This window comes from Hydractinia symbiolongicarpus, chromosome 14 (genome assembly GCF_029227915.1).
Source record: "Hydractinia symbiolongicarpus strain clone_291-10 chromosome 14, HSymV2.1, whole genome shotgun sequence".
Classification (NCBI taxonomy): domain Eukaryota; kingdom Metazoa; phylum Cnidaria; class Hydrozoa; order Anthoathecata; family Hydractiniidae; genus Hydractinia; species Hydractinia symbiolongicarpus.
In genome coordinates, this window is record NC_079888.1 from 4,377,352 (window position 1) to 4,395,039 (window position 17,688).

General features: G+C 32.8%; 1 protein-coding gene across 1 annotated transcript; it reads right to left on the reverse strand.

Annotated features, from left to right (window-relative positions):
• Positions 1-446: 446 nt before the first annotated feature.
• On the reverse strand, positions 447-17,091 carry LOC130625749 (uncharacterized). The gene is made up of 5 exons (XM_057440851.1): positions 15,064-17,091; positions 14,132-14,350; positions 10,642-10,864; positions 10,256-10,468; positions 447-1,531 (listed from the first exon to the last, which is right to left on the reverse strand). The coding sequence occupies exons 3-5, from the start codon at positions 10,775-10,777 to the stop codon at positions 996-998; spliced, it is 885 nt and encodes a 294-aa protein (XP_057296834.1). The 5' UTR covers positions 10,778-10,864; positions 14,132-14,350; positions 15,064-17,091; the 3' UTR covers positions 447-995.
• Between the last annotated feature and the right edge of the window lie 597 nt (positions 17,092-17,688).

Genomic DNA, 17,688 nt, shown 5'->3' on the forward strand with positions numbered 1-17,688 from the left:
TTTCTGAACTTTTTTTCAAGGTGTTGTAATATCTCCTTCAAACGCGATTGGTGCATCACGCAGCACGCAGTGCGTCATTTGAAACGTTTTTTCTTTTTTTACTCCCCTTATTTTAGAAAGGGGATTTGATTAAAATTTCAAAAATGACCGAGTATTATTTTAAGGCTAGCAAAGGTTTTGCAATATAAAAGATATATAAAATATATTTTTATATACAATCAATATAAAACAGAACTTTTAAATGCTTTAAGTACATTGATATACAAACCTTTTCCTGTCTAGATCAATAGGACATTTGAAATAAAATTTCTGTTCATAACGTACCTTTCATCAAATACCTACACCTGGAATCACCTGCTTAATTATATTTTCTTACTGACTCTAAACTAATTAACATTTATGTAAGCTATTCATATCATGTAAAAATGTATTTATATTTAAGTAAGCCATGAAATATATAGATTCCAGCAATGCATGGAAGAATCAGAGGTGATCAATAAAATTTCAAGGATAAAAAATTTCGACATTGATATTAGGAAAATACAAAAAAAATAAAGAAATAAGAAATTTTCGCCAGAAGAAAGTTTGGCGAAATTCAGAATTACGGTAGACATATTTTGGGCGGCCTTTTTAGCAGCAATTTTGTCTCGCCGATATTTTTGGTTCCTAGGCTCAACCACATTACAATTCAATCCAATACACTGATGCAAACTTGCATCAAGACGTATTTTTTTATCCTATATAAAATTATTATTAAAAGTTTTTTTCTTTGCTGTGTTCCGTTATTTTTATTTTCGCATAATACTCCGAAGAAGCAGTGAAGTCAGCCCATACACACAAATCGTGAAATCTATGGTATTGCATTGAATGTTAACTTTCTGTGAATTTGTCGAATATTTATTTTTATTACTCCAATAAATTTTCTAGAGATTTAAACAGGTTTTTGACACTCCATTATTTAGACATAATACGCATTATTAAGAATTTTTGTTTTCTTATACCAGATCAGGAGATACTTCATATCCTTTAAATTTATCCTTGCTTATACTCTCATCTGCACCAACGTAAGGAGGCATATCAAGATATTGCTCTGTTATGTAATCCTCTGACTGCTTTGCGTTAAACTGAATAGAGGAATTATTTTGTTTTTGTCTTTTCTTAGTAAACGACGCTTCCGATTGGGCCTGATCTTGTACTAAGTATGGGGATACCTCGTAAGCGCACAATCCCTGTAATTGAGATGTATCTTCCGGTCGTGTTAAAGTATTGGCATTTAGCTTTAGATATTCACCCCTTTTGCCTTCACCTGTCAGCTCGCTGTAGGCAGCTTCCTTTGTTTTGAGTAGTGCATTGCTATTATTCCAAGCTCCCTTCCTCTCTTTCTTTTGACTATGTCTGTACTTGACAAAGCACAATATAACTGATATTGCAATCAAAATGCTGACCAATGTTGGCACCACTATGTAAACGATTTTAAAATTGTTTTTGCTTTCTGTTCCTTTTCCTTTTTTATCAAGAGACAATGAATTATCTAAACGATAAAAATACAAATTAAGTATATGCTTTGTTGCAAGTTAAAAAGAAATATATTATATAACCAGCTAAGAAGTTATTGGTACAGTGGCTGATTTGGACGAACTTAATTCTAGTTCAAAACTCTCGGGAAAACTCGCGGCTGCTTGTTACAAATATAAGCCGCACCCGCCAGTTTCACCAACAGAAGCAGTGTGCATCTGGTCTGTGGAATGTGTATGTCACGTAGTGGGTCAGCAAATTGTATGGCATAAAGACGCAGCCGTGACTTAAAACTCACGGCCGCGGCTTATGAACCATTAAGTACGGGCGCAACTTATGTGTATGTAAGTCGCAGCCGCAACTTATAAAACACGCGGTTGCGATTTATAACTAGCGGCCTCGAAATTACAACATGCGACCGCGATTTTAAAATATTTTGCCAGATTGTGATACTCAATCAAGATCTTCAATCTAACTACAACAAGGTAGCTACACTTCCGATTTTGTTTGAAATTAGGCTTGTAACGTTTAGTGAGAGAGCTACAAGAGAGATACACGACTTTCTACAATCAAGAAATTTGAAATATATAGTGCCTTCATTATTCGTTTGTTACAAAACTTATGTCAATGTTGCTGCTGGTGTCACAGATGCCAAGTTATTGGAAATGGTAGTTACCATTGAAAAATATTGCAACTGCAATAAAGAGGCCATTGAGTTTTTGTGGTTGTTTTGGTGAAATATGAGTTAATCATATTAATAGTGTATACTATGTCTGCTATACAGTTTTTAATATTTTGTTAACATTTTTATGCTAATTTATTCCACTGATACATACCTCTGGTAAGGGGTTGTTGATGAAATGTTTTTATTTTTACTTTCATAGAAAATAGGTCGAAGTACCTTTTGTTCTATTTTAGTGCTTAGTTTCAACCAGCTTTTACACAAAATACCTTTTATGTTCTAAAATAATACAAGTGTGTGTGACAGTCATAGTGGCTGTGTTCATTCTTTTTCAAGTCGCCGAAATTTTTCTTTTAAAGTTGCCGAAAAAGTGCGTTTTCTTTGTCGTGCGTTTTGTTTGTTTACATCACTTGATCAAATTAACGCAAATTGATTCGCTAAAATAAATTTAACGGTTTAATTTTGGAAAATGGTTACCCTCGACACAAAGACGACAAGAAAAAAACGATCCCATCAGCTTGAGAAGAGTGCAAAAAGTTATTTTTGAGAAAGAAAAAAAGTCCAAGTGAAAAATCAGAAGTACAAGAGTGAATTTTGGAAGCTACGATAATTTACTTCGGAAGTGGAGGATAAAGCTAAAAGTGGTAAAGTAAAGTTAGAAGTAGAAAATAAAGGCTAGAGTTTAAAGTGAATTTGAATTCACAAATAGCAAGAGCTTTGATATTTTTAGACGTTCGGTTTTTATGTGGCTACTTTTATGCAGCACACTTTAAGTTGTCCAGAAGATTTGAATTTCGCAGGAAAATGTCACTTAAAAGCTTCAAATTCTTAAAATTTTATATTTTACCGCGTTTTTTTTAAAAAAGCTAGCTAGCCTATTTGTTTACATTTTTTTTGCATAATTAATGTGTCCCCTAGTGCTAATGTATTTGTCCTAAAATTCAAAGTACTACATAACGCTGTTAGCTGGCTAATAAGCAAATTTGCTGGCCAAGCGGAACTTTGGTTTGTTGAACTTACTGTGATGTTATCATTTTTACATTACTATTGTTTCTCTTTGTATGTGTTTACTAAGCATAAATAGCTAGCTATAGACCTAGCTAAATCTCCCCAGTTCAAGTATATATAACTAAGTGTCTTAGCTACTGTTAACTAGCTAATGTTAGCTTCAAGGCTTCATCCCATAGCCCTAACCTATGAGTTATGTTGTTATTTCTCTTTTAGCTCCCTTAGTAGCCAAACTCCTCTTCTTTTTTAAACACGGATTATGATGTACCAGGCTAGCTACAATCAATCTTGGATAGTTCCCTATCAATGTCCACCAACTTTGACAAAATGTACAAGAAAACTATGTCAAAATTACGTACGCTTTTATCTTTGCGCAATTATCTCGACAAACCAACAATGAATAAGATCTTGATTTTACCCTGTGTTACCTTTATTTGTACGTAATTCTCAATTTGGGTCAAACATAGTTGCAGAAACTTTAATCTATTGACAAACTGGTGATCAAGTTAACCGGGACGAATCAAACACCAGTCGCGAATGAGATTAAAAAGCGTTCTATTTTACTTGTTCGAAAGTGCTTAAAAAATAAAGTTTGTGAAAATTTCAATGACTTATTTAACATTATTTCCCACAATCGGGAAACAAGAAGTAATAGTTTCATGCTGAAAATTCCATCAACCAAATTGCAGTATGCGAAGTCAGGTTTTTTCTGTATGGATGCCAAACACTATAATGAACTTGCGATTGAAATTCGGAATCAGAAAATTTTAATGATTTTAAAAAGAAAGTTTTTATTTATAATTGAACAAGTACTTTTTATCTTCTAATTTCATCTAGATTAAGTTTTCCAAGTTCTTTGAGAAGTCTTAATATCCACTATACTTTCTCTTTTATTCCCAACCAGTATACGTTGAAACATCGTTCATGCAGTGTTCCTGCCATCATCCTATTTCTGACGTCTATACAACGTATTGTATGGACATTGTTTCAATGTCATGTTCCGTTTGGGATACATAATTTCTACTATAGCTGTGAATTATTATCTTTTTATTTTATTTTTTAATACTTTTTTAAATTTCTCATATTTTAACAGGATGTTATTAATAGCAATGTTGTAAATATTGAAATACTTTCCTGTTTAATAAAGATTGTTTAAAATTGAATAAATAAAAAATATCTTTCAAAGACTTCTTGAACTTTTAGGATATATAGCGTGATGCATTTTTATGTCCATACAGTACAATTTTTTTCACGTTTCCTGCAAACGTAATTGGACCAAATGCAATGTGAAGAGTGAAACAAATTTTGTAGAATTTAAGGTGTGTGTATTAAGTCATTTTTATTGTTTTATTTCTGACATCCCGTTAAACCTTTATCAGCACCTACATGTAAAATACATTTGATTGGAAATTTACGTGGGTTTATGGCTTGAGTTGAAAAACTTTATGAGAGGACGGTATGGTTGTCTGTTTATATTTTTTGTGTTGCAAAGTGCTGTTATTTGAAATTTTGTGTAAGCTTTAATAGACCACATGCAATATATACTGAAAGAACAAATTTTTGTAGAATTTTGTAGAATTGGACTTCATTTCATGCTGTTGTGTAAGCTGATGTCTTTTTATATTTTTATGATTTCATTTTCGCTAGAAGAAAATCCTTTGGTTTCACTTTTTTTTGTTGTTGATACTCTTACACAATTTTGTAGGAATAAGTGCATTACTGAAACTGTTTTTGTTTTTTATATTTTGTACATAATCTAATGGACGAGGAAAATGACTGACTTTTTCTATAATTTGTTGTGTTTTATAGCCATTTTGTGAAAGACTTATGGGTAATAGCAACATACAACGTGCTAAATGAACTAATATTTGTTGATTTAGAAAACCGATCTGTGTTACATTTTTGTGTATATTCAATGTTTCGAAAAATAATGATCTTTGTTGATACCATTTTTTTCTCCTTGCTCATTGCTTTTTTGATATTTAGATTTAAAATGGTAAAGGGCAGTATGGATCATTATACTATAAAAAATTGTGTTGTTAACCGGTTAATTTTTACATTTTTTGTATATTTTTGGGGGACAGGATGGTATAGAACCGAACAAATGATTTTTCCAAGGTTTAAAACTATGTATTTTTGAGTAAGCTTTTGTCAAAGTTTTTGAAGAAAGTAAGATGTTTAAAATGCATAAAGAATTTATTTCAATTGATTTGTGCTCACTGTTGCAAGCCTTTTTTCGACACATCACTTAATAAGAGGTAAATATTTGAGATGTGTATTTCTGTCTTTATTATTATTGTCGGTGTTAAAATTGTTGGTGTTGTTGTAGTCAATGTTGTGACTCTCGATGCTGTCTCTTTCTATCAGCTAGATTTTACACCTTGCAAGATGTTGATTTTTATATTTTGTGTAAGGTTTTCTTGGAAAGATTTCATGCAGTTTGACATTAGACGTGTAAGATTTTAAGAACTTTTTTGGAAATACTCTATTTTGAATTTTAAGTTTAATTTTGATAAAGGGCAGTATTCAATATACTGAAATATTTGCTGATCTCATCAAAATTTAAATGACAGATCTTTCCTATTGTTCTTCTGCCTAAGTGGATTTTTCCACGGCCCTTATCGACTATTAATAATAATAGCAAATATCGAATTAAAGAATACAAAATTTGCAAAGGACAGAAGTATTTTGAAATATACTTTTTAACTTACAGCCTCTTTTCTTTTCTTTTAGAACTGCTTTCTCGTGAACCAGAAAAATCATAATGGTGCTTGTCGTAAACGTCCCTACCAGAATCTTTACACAACAGACTTAAGTATTATACGAGTCTGGGCTATTCTCTTGTTAAATATACAAAATATAAAAAAATGAAATAAAAAGTTATTTTGAGGAAAAGTTTTAGAGTTTCTTTCAAAATTATTTGAAAGATTAGTGCTAGATCGCCATTTCGAGGAATAGACCCTACAAAGAAACCATTCGTGTTGTCCTAATCTAAAAGAAGTTGGATGATTGGCACCAACATTCTGTTTTCTGTAGCTAGTGTCGAATTGAGCAAGACTTATGCTTCCCGATTTGAATGAATTTATGTAAACGAAAAACAACCTCGCCCCCAGAGCTCTTTGTGATGTTTTATCTTCAAGAGTATTGGGGCCGAGAATAAACGGAAAACAAAGACGAAATTATTTTCTGCAAATTTTTTGTTTTGTTTTGTTTGTTAACATCAAAATGTTCTTTCGTGAAACGGCAATTATATGATGGGTGAAGCTGGACGTTATTCTTCCTAACAAATTATCTGAAATCAACATTCATATCATAACATCGTTGCAAAAAAAAAATGTTTTTAAGGTTTCGTTAAATTTTTCCTCTCAAATTGTCTTTATTAATGATGGGCGTGTACCTGAATTCGTACTTATCCAAAGTTCTTTTTAATTCACTTTCCAAGCTATTCTCAGTAAATGTTATCGAAACAGCTTGTTCGTAAAATTTTGAAATGGAAACAAATTTCGTTAATCTTCCGAGCGCTATTTTGTTGTTGTGGAAGCCCATGCTGTAATACGGTCGTTGATATGTAGTTAATGTCCGCGTGATTACGATACCGCCATGAATCGGTGTGGAGGAAATCAACATTAAGTCGTAATAAATTTTCATTATGAATGTAATGACAAATATTGTAACAACCAACGTGATAACGTTACACTTATCGTCACATTCTCTTTCCTGATAAACTTTAGCTGCCATTGCTCAAAAACGGTGTTATCAAGATAAAATTATTATAAGTGTTTTTCACCGCTAGATTAAAATATACATACGCATATGAAACCGAATCAATTCATAAAAGTTGGAACATTAAATGCTCATTAATAATTATTAATATATATGTATATATATGTATATATATGTGTGTATTCAACCACGAGGAAATTCATGAAACAAAATCGACACATTAAATTTTCATGTATCCTCACACAGCAGCATTTCCGTGTGCACAGTGTTAAAAACCGGGACGATGAACCCAATCAGCTAGTTTTATGAATCACACAGTATAAATCAGTCCTAATCATAAAAATGTTCTTTTAATGTGTTTTTTTTTTGTTAATTGCAACTTATATATATAATTTTTTTATAAAAAAGACGTCCCTGTTCAGAAGAAGATTAAAAAAGAAGCCCAGGGTCTGAGCAATTTTCGCGATGAAGGCAATATAACCTAACACAAGCGCGAAAATGACGACGTTTCTCAAAATGCACTAAATTGGCATTTAAAGTAAAGCTTCGTTAATCATGCCTCATTAAGATTTCGGATTACATCTGAGATATTATCAAAATAATTTTATTTTTCTTCTTATCCTCGTCCTTATTTGACCAATTTTTTAACAATCTGACCTCGTACCGCGACCTAGTCCTATATTATAATTCGCTTGTGTGAGTAACTACGTGAGTCCACAACACGCAAAGCACGGGTCATTTTCTTACGACGTGGCGTTACGCTAAAATTTACTAAGTTAAAAAAAACCACAAATCAGGGGGTTACTATTTAAACATTTAATTCTTTTTTTTTATTATTTTTAACATTTTTTTTTACTTTATTAAAACTATATATTTTTAGTTTTCAATGTTTTTATTTGTTTTCTTTTTTTTATAGATAGAACAATTTAATTTTACCCCCGGTTTACTATGTGCACGCCGTATGTCACGGAAACAAGTTGTTCATCAACTGAAAAAGAAAACCAAAGCGAAAAGGCTTGTCTCTTTTTTAAAGTAATCATGGCAAAGAGTTATTTCGAACAAGGCATGCCAATGCTTACTCATCAATACGGTTAGCTTAAAGCTTATATGTTCTTCTATATTTTTCATTTTTTGTGTTCTGGGACCGAGGTTGCTTCCTTTTATAGAAAATCTTTCGAATTTGAATAGGAATATAATTCGAATCTAGCTAAAATGTAAAACAAACAAACTGTTGTCGAATGAAGTTGGTGTTGTTAGTTAGACATATTTAAAAAAAAAATAAAAATGTGCGCTGATATAACATTACAAGAAGAGTTGATTGAAAATGTATCAAATAATTGTATATGTTTCCAATTTATTTCATCCAGAAAACGCTAGCAAGCTACATACTGAGAAAGCGAAAGTAAGGCAGGTGTGTCGTCTAGATTATTTAGTAGAGAAATGAAATTAAAACTGATATCGGCTATTATTCGTTATTTGCAATGTTCTTTTTCATTCCCTTAAACAACTTTTTCTGCTCAACAGACTTCTAATAAGGTGTTAGTGACAGTTTTTTGTTTTTTCATGGCATACACGATCTTTAAATACATCACATTTTGTTGAAAAAAATGTTCATATTATATTTTAAACCCGTTCAAAACATTAAAAAAACGTGTCAAATAATAAATCCGTGATAGTAAGTCCCCGCAATGTACATATCTAATATCTAATCCGTCTTCCGCGTCTTCTGCAACTTTTATGTTGTGCATATAGACATAGCAAATTAAAAGTTTGTGCTGCAATGAATAGGGTGATGTTTAATACCTAATAAGTTGCTAGCAATATGCAAGTCATTTTCAGCGATGGTAACGCCTTTTTTTTCAAAGCCAACTGTTTCAGAAACATGAAAAAGTATATCGTGTGTTCCTCCGGGTGTATTAGCAGATGTTTGCGCAAATTCATGTAACTCTTTTTGTATTATTGGCATAAAAACAAATCAGAGACATTCTTGATGCGTACTTTTCAAGGCGCGACTAATAAATTTCAATTTGTTGATTCCTAGTCGAGTTTGTGTACAGATGACTATCAGACAGGCTGGTGAGAAAAACTTTCAAATCTTCACAGTATATGTTTTCTCAACCTTTTCAATTCGCAAAAATTGCGGTCAAAACTTATACCGGTAATGCACTGCAGATAACAGTTAGCAATTATAAGTGGATCATTATTAGAAGATGCAACAACAAGTCATAGACATTTCCTTCTGAAACCATCTACGCATCCATGAATACAGAATCGCCATCTTTTTAACTTATCATTTCCATTACAATAATATACATCGCCGGGGCAAGAGACCAATACATTTCGCGTTTGATGAGAAAACTTTTTCGAACTTCTAGGTCAACTTCTTTAATAACCTTCCGAACATCTTCTTTAGACACACAAATACCATATTTTACACACACATTTTCAGGCATTTGGCAGTGTCCAACTTAATGATGATGCTTGCAGTTCATTTTCAATAATTCCTTTTAAGATGACATCTGATACATTTCTTTTTCTGCTTTCCTTTCTTCTTGCAGATAGCTTTCAGCTGAGACATACTAATATTTTTTCTATTATGTGTAGAAATAATGGAACACGTGTAGTTGTATTTGGGTTTAGGATGCATACCGTGGTAATAATAAACAAATCTTGCAATGTGCGTTGGTGTGTTGAAGGAAGAAATACATTAGGCGTATTGTGTACAGTACAAAATGCAACGTTTTGCATGTAAAAATGAAGCACAATATGATGGTTGGAGATCATTCTATGCATTTTTTGCAAAAAAAAAAAAATAAGTCGCGGCCGCTAGTTATAAGACGCGGCCGCAAGTTATAACATTTGGCCGCTACGTATAAGTCACGGCCGCCAGATATATGCGCCAGTTATGATTTGGTATAATTGGTTGTAAAAGGCGCAGCCACCCCTTGTTTACCCGCCAGTATTACCAAAATTCATTGATTAAAAGTGAATTTATTACCCGTGGCGAGACATTCGCTGCCACTCATGCGTTGATACCAGGACCAGACTTGACATAACTGGCAGCCGCGAGTTGTGCCTCGAGTTTTACCGCGAGTTTTGAACTAGAATCCAGTTCGTCCAAATCAGCCACGATACATTGGGATAAAACTTCTTTAATTACTAGAAGTTAAATCCTTTTGGATTACTAACGCAGACAATGATATTATTAACTGGAGGTTTATTACAGAGATTGCCTGAACATTCAAATAAATAATGACAAAAATAGTTTAAGCACGAGACACAAACGAGTAATAAGTAATAAATGAAAGTAAGGTAAACATACAGTACCTGTAATAGCTTTTAAAATGTACAATTTGCCATCATAACAAGAATATGTGCCATCATCCGATGAAGCTACGTTGCTTATCGTTAAGCTGGTTTCATTGATGATATACTTATCGCTATGCTTAATATTTTTACCATTGAATGTCCAAGGCATTCTTAAAATTGAACAAGTTAAAACAACACTCTGTTTCTTGACAGCTTCAATGGAAACATTTCCTGAAAATATTGAAATAGAAGCACTGAGTTGTTTTAACTTATGGTCCCGATTTGTTTAGTTTTTAAAGTTTCAGGTTTCAGTTTGTAATGACTACGCGTTGAAGGAATAATTGCAACTTTTATTCCCCTTTTACAAAAAGGATGCTTTGTTTCAGAAGCTAATATATTTTTACCTGGTATAACACAAACTTGTTTTGGGCAACTGCATATAGAGCTTATTGGTGCGTTATATAAGATTTTAACCTCAGGAGCGATACAATTCGCGATTGATGTTGGACAGTATACATTTTTCACATAACACATCTCCATTAAGCGTACACGTGCATTTTTCTTTGCAGGTCCGTGTCATTTGATATATCTGGCTGGTAAATTTCTGTCCATCTTTCTGACAACGAGCTAAATGCAAATGTTGTAATTCCTTACCGAAACGATGTACTTAAAAAAAGGAAGTATAAACACACTACACGAAAGGAGGAGGGTTTTTAATTCAATTAAGATTCTTAACTGGCTCCTAACTCAATTTATGTTCTTAGCTCGAATAATGTTTGAATTTTTAGAAAGCAGAGGTACAAACAATGTGTGTATTAAACTAGAAGCATAAAGTTCTAATGCTTATATGCTGCATTTGTTATAAAAAAAACTTGGCATCCTCTGTTCTTTTTTACATGACAAGTTCTTTTATCGTTTTAAAGCTCGAGTTTTTTTTATAGTACATAAAAGATATTGCTGATCCAATTTGCCTGAATATAAGTTTACAGATATTCAGAAAATTGTTTGTGACAATATTTCTGCCTTGAAAGATGTATTTTTCATGTTTCACAGAAAGGACGAGAGGATCAGTAAAATTCCAATCTTGCTGTTATTCTTATTTTGTTCTTATTTTTCAGCCTTATCGTTCTTATAAAATTGTTTCGATAAAAAAGGGTATACACATTGTGTCTTACCACACAAGTTATAGGCATAATAAGGCTATAAATTCCCGAAAAATGGAGCATATTATAATTATGCGAACCCAGAAATAAGTAAGCATATTACGTCAGACTGGTCACATTTTTGCTGTAGGTAACATTTTCTTCGAAAGATCATTGGTATGTACAAAACATGTTTAGTTAAAATTTACAGTGTAGCCTCTGTGGCACAAAAAGGTGTCTGCCACAATGAGGTGAATGCCATTTAAATATTCTTCACAAACTTGCTTATGTTGCTTTAGGGTGTTAGGTGACAGAGGATGGACCGTAAAATATGTCAATAGAGTAAAGACAATACGTATTGTAATTATCTTTCATTAAAAACCATTAAACAGACTGAAAAACTTGAAAAAAATGGAGATCTTTTGCTTTGTTTTCACGCAGCCAATTCAATAATTTGAACACGCTGTCTGACATCATTACATCTGGGATTTTTGGTCTGTGAAAGCTTGGAGGGAATGGGCTAAAGTTTCTGTGGGTTATATATCCCTATCTACTTATCTTGAAAGATGAATCTTGGCAGGTTAAGATTCCATCCACTCTAGTTAAGAAATTAAATTGATGACGTCATAGTGATCAGAAATGACGTGACACTAAAAAACACAATTTTCTCTATTTTACAATACTGTAAATTCTCAAACGAGAAGAAAAGTGATTTTATTTCATTGTTGCTTTACGCAAATCATTTTTCCTTTTTTAAAGAGAGTACAGGAAACTTTCTGAATAAATTCTTCGTCTGGCAAAAAGTCCCAGTGTTTTATATTATTCTTCTCGTTTCTTTAACTGTTTATCTAACACATAAGAACTCAGACGATGTTGCTCCTCGAAAATAATCCTTTCGATGACCCTACAGATTCGGACATTGAAGAAGCAAAAGCCTCGTTTAATCCTCCTGATATAGGTAAAGAAGAAGACGATTTTGTAAGTGTTGTTTAAAAATTTATTTTAAAATAAGCACCTTCCTCTAATAAACGCTCCTCTTATAACCTGGAAAATTGAATAAAATTAAATTACTATCTGGCTTGTATCAATGTTATTACCTAGGTTTTTATATCTCCGTAGCAACACTTTGCTAGCCACATCGTAACCAACATGCACGTAATACATAATTATATAAGTAACACCACAACTTACAAAAATGCAAAATTTTTTTTTTTCGCCGTACCCCTGCAAATCACCAAATCTTTTCAAAAATTTTCCGTCACATGGCAATCACCAATAACAGTTGGGAATATTCACAAATCTATCACCCAATCACAAGCCCAACAAAACTTACAAAAAGTCAAAGAGGATCCAGGTATAGTGGGTTAAGCAAAATAAAGATGAATTTCTCACAAAAATTGATTTATTTGTCCCTGTGTTTGGCGACGTCGCTATAGAGTTCGTTTTAGGTATTATTTTATTAAGGTTTAAAACGGCGTGTGGTATAAAGAGGTGTATACTATAAACTGTCGACATCATTTCAATCTATTCCTAAGAGAAGTGTGCGTTGTAGAGAGGTATCTACTATAAAGGGTGTCTGCTAAAAGGCTTTACGGTAGTTTTGCACGAAAAAGAAAAATTGTTAGCATATCCAAATTTTGCTTAAGCTAAGAATTAACATAGGTTTTGCTAAGCACAATTAAGTTCGAACTGGATTTACCTCTTGTGCATACACAATGTGTACTACACGAAATAAATAAAAAAGAATAACTGCTAGCATTTTTTATGAAATAATAAAAATGTTGAGTTCTTTCATATTATTGTTTTTGCATCATAAATCCGTTTCACGTACGTAATACAAAACCCTAGATTTATCGTTATTAATTTTATCTTGTCAAGAACCTTCCACGAGATATAATCGTTGTAAAATCATAGTACACACATTTCTGTATTAGTCAGATGATTTTCCGCGTTTAAAATTTTTGACAAGAACTGGAATAAACTTAATCGTACAACAACAGCCTGTTTTAAACGGATTACCTTAAGTTAATTAATGCTTAAGTAACTCCTTTTACATTACAAATGAAGGGAAGAAAGTGCTCTACTTCGGGGTTTTTGACCTTATGTTGATTTGAATAATAAAAGAAAACTGCGACATCAGCAGATTCAGAAATGACAGAATTGGAGAACCTAGAACTTTCTTTTTTAGGTTAAAATGTATACAACCTTATTATGATAGCAGAAAATAAGTTTTTACTGATACGTTTTCATATTATGCAAGCGACAAAGCCTTATTGTACTTATTTGGTAGCTTTGACACCCTCAAAAATTGCATAAAGTTATGCTTAAATATAATTTAAGATATCTGTTATCATTCTCTCCGCCATAATACAGGCTGGTAGCCATATGGTAGAGCGTTCGCTTCCAGTGCGCGGGTTCCAACCCGGCCGAGTCACGTCGGAGACTATAAAGGTGTAAATCTATCCTGTGTGCTTAGCGCTCAGCATAAGAATAGGATTTGATATCTTAGGCAGTTGTCTAGTTAAGCGATTCCTGTGCTTGCACGGCTTTCGTAGCTCAAATGAGAGCTTTAAGTACCTTAGGTCACCCTTCGCAGGACCCTCCTGAAACGCAATACGAATAGGAACTGAAGAGGCTATCCTTGGTAAATAATTTTAACAATAACAATAATAATAATAATAAACTTTGTTATGCGTATCATATTTGCTATCAAATAGGAACCAAATACTTAGAGTTTGTTCTGTTTTCTTACCCTTACAGATGTATCCAATAAATCCTACAAAATCTTGCGATTTAGAATTGCTTTGATGCAAGAAACAGTTGTAATAATCATGTGCTGCTTGTCCTGCTGTCCATGTTGCTGCGAAGCACAGAGGACTGATGTCACATTTATTCCGGCATTCTTTTTCGTTTAATTTAAAAGCATCGAAGTGGTTGATGTATCTTGTATTGAGTTGTCTCAGGCACACTCCTAAATACATGAAATCTGGTGTTTCACTAATATTCTAAACTAGTCGGTAGCCCGTGGAAAAATCCACGGGTTCGCCCGTCCTTTAAATTTACCCGTGGTAACAAAGTGGACAGAAATATATCGCATTTGGTATTGGTGCGCATTTTAAAAATTTCGTGTTTCCGTTACTGGACATGGCTTTCGCGGACACACAGACAGACAGACGACGGCTATTATTAAAGAGAAGTCGTTGCCCGTGGAGAAATCGACGGGTTCGCCCGTCCTTTCTATTTACCCGTCGCCACAAAGTGGATAAAAATATATCGCATTTGATATTCGTGTTTCCGTAACATCATTCTCTAACTCAGCTGGGGTCTGCGCAGAGACAGACAGACGACGGCTATTATTATAGAGATTGGTATTCGCAATAATAATAAATAGTCAAACAAATGAAAGACCTATGATTGATTTAATAAAGCAGGTTTCTGTCAATGATGAAGCATATGTCTGTCGAAACTATAACTTCTAAAAACTCACAAATTAGACTCTCTTTTTTTGGAGAAAAAATTTCTTTCATATTTAGTATATGAAATCTTTTGCTCTAGAATAGCTTGTGAAATAATTCACATGTTCGCCTGCCGTTTTTCGTGCAACTAATATCCATTTTGAAAGAAATAAGGGTATCACTAATACAGAAATATGATAAAGAAGAGTGTTGAACTTGAAACTCTCACCTGTTACATGCCATGCATTGAGTAGAAGCACAAAAAAGAGTAACAAACACCTCATTTCGTTGGCTGTCTTGTGATAAATATAAAACTTTTAATAAAAAATTAATAAAAAATTAATCATAGCCAACAACAATAAAAATACGTAAACAAACAATACAATATTCTGTTTAGAGTTTTTATCATTTTGTCACACAAAACTCACTTTTGCTTTGCTGGATGCATTATCAAAACAGCTATTAATAAAAGCAATTAATCATACAGCTGTAATTAAAAGAATTAAAAGTATCATTTTACGTGGAAAAATCGGGAAAGCGCTAACTGTTATATATTTCTATTTATAAAGTTTATAACTTTACAGACTATTTAACATGACACCACGTTCAGTTGGCTTTACAAAATTTTAGCTTAGTTCATAACACCATTCCAAACAGTATCATATGAATAAGCAACTTAAAACTCTTCTATAGTTGAGACAAGGAATAATTATCTATAGATTCCATACAATTTTTCAACATGCCTAAAGTCAGACAATTTGTCTTACTTAAAGTCGGAGTTCTAAAAATTAATACCTACACCATTTAACATGCTCTACATTATTCTAACTACTTTTTAGATCATTATTATTGAGCTCCCCTTTGGGTAATGAAATAAAATACGATAAGCTAAACTATGCGATTACACCGTCAAATATTTCAACCTGATGCTTCACATAAACTCATCACTGTCTCACAAAACCTCATAAACGCGTTTCATAATTTCTTATGAACGTCACATAAACTCCTAAAGGCCTTGCATGAACTCCTAAGCATCTCACATAAACTACAAACGCCACACATGAACTCATAAGCGTCTGACATAAACTTAGAAGCGCCTTGCAAAACTCATAAGAGTGTAACATACACTCTCAACGGTCTCGCATAATCTCACATGCGCCTCAGATACACTTACAAGTGCCACACTAAAACTCTATAAAATTTAAATATAAGATATGAACCATCTAGCAACAAAATATTTTAATGAGTAAACCTGTAAAACTTCTTGCTTTAACAGCAAGTGCCTTAAGTCAAAGTTTGTCTTTATATAAAAACTTTTAATCTGAAATTCCACAAGAAATATTAAAAGCTAAATATTTTTCCTGCATAGTCCATTAGCAAACATTACGAGATCTTTTAACTTAGATTTTCAATGCTTGTGTTCCACCAATCTGACATATTTTCTTTTAATATTTTTTATCTATTTTAGTATACCAAATAATTATCGTGCTGTTGAAAACATACAAAATATGTTCCTTGCGTTACTGGATTTATGTTTATTTTTTTAGGTCAAAGCCTGTAGTTTTTTTTGTTCAAAAAATGATGTGTACTTTAAAACACAAACAAAAAAAACTGCGATTTCTTTTCTTGGTTATTTACTTAACAATGTGAAAGTATTCTATGTACTTCTTCGTACGTAACAAGCCATCTACGAAGAAGTAATTAAAAAGAATGTCTGCGCAGCAGACAATCCGAAATGTCGGTTTTCTATGTCCGTCATTTTGTTCGGTCCACTTTACAGACTGATGGCATCTAATTATCTATCAATGTGTTACGTCATTTTGCTAATTTCATACGACCGAAAAGATAATTATTTTTGGAGGGTCGCACTAATATTAAGAGGAAATAAATTATGTAGTTTCGAAAATTTAATTTCGCGCTGGAAATGAGACGAAATTCAACCATAGTCGCACTAAAATATGGGGTAAAAATAACAATTAACAATTGTTTTTTATTTTTCTATTTTCTTACTTCTTGTCACTCTTTTCTTTTATCGATTTTTGTTTTGTTGTTGTACATATTTACTTCTGTCATAGTGGCTTGTGTTATTTTATTATTTACAACAACGTGTAAATTTAGATCCAAAGTCCAAAGTGATGCATTTTATGAACAATGTATGGAAAACGCGAACAAGCGCATGGACGATGAAGACGACAAAGATCCTTTTTTAGAACTAAGTTTGTAAAAAGAAAAGAAAAAGTAAAAGAATGTTCACACTCCAATTAGAGTAAAACCCGACCTTAGTCGCATTTATATTTAAGGAAAATATAATAAATTACTGAAAAGAATGTCGCCCTACAACTTAGGGAAAATTTGGTGAAAAGGGGCATAAGCACTATGTAGAGAACGCATTAAATTAGAGAATTAATAGTGCCTAATTTCAGAAATCTTATTCTTTTAGTTGAAATCGGAAATTTGTTCACAAGATGATCAGAATCCATATATGACTTGAAATTGGCATAAGAAAGAACCGATAAAAGGTCTCGCATTTTTGTATACCAAAACGAAACTGACAATTGTGACTTCTGAAATCTGATTGGTTGATAATATTTTCCGTTACGACCTGCTCTAATCCAAACTCAAAGTTGAAATCATTTGAAGATTCTTGCTGACAGAGTCAGAAAAAAGATAAAAAAAAACAAACAAAAGAATAATTAGCAGATAGCCAATCAAGTTTAAGTATTTTTCTTGTTTTGGTCCGATCCGTTTTTCTTTTGAGTGGAAACCAACCAGCACAGTGTAATACAAAAAGCACTATTTTTTACAATAAAAATAGGCACCACACCCGTTCTGCAGCATCTAAATCCAAGATATC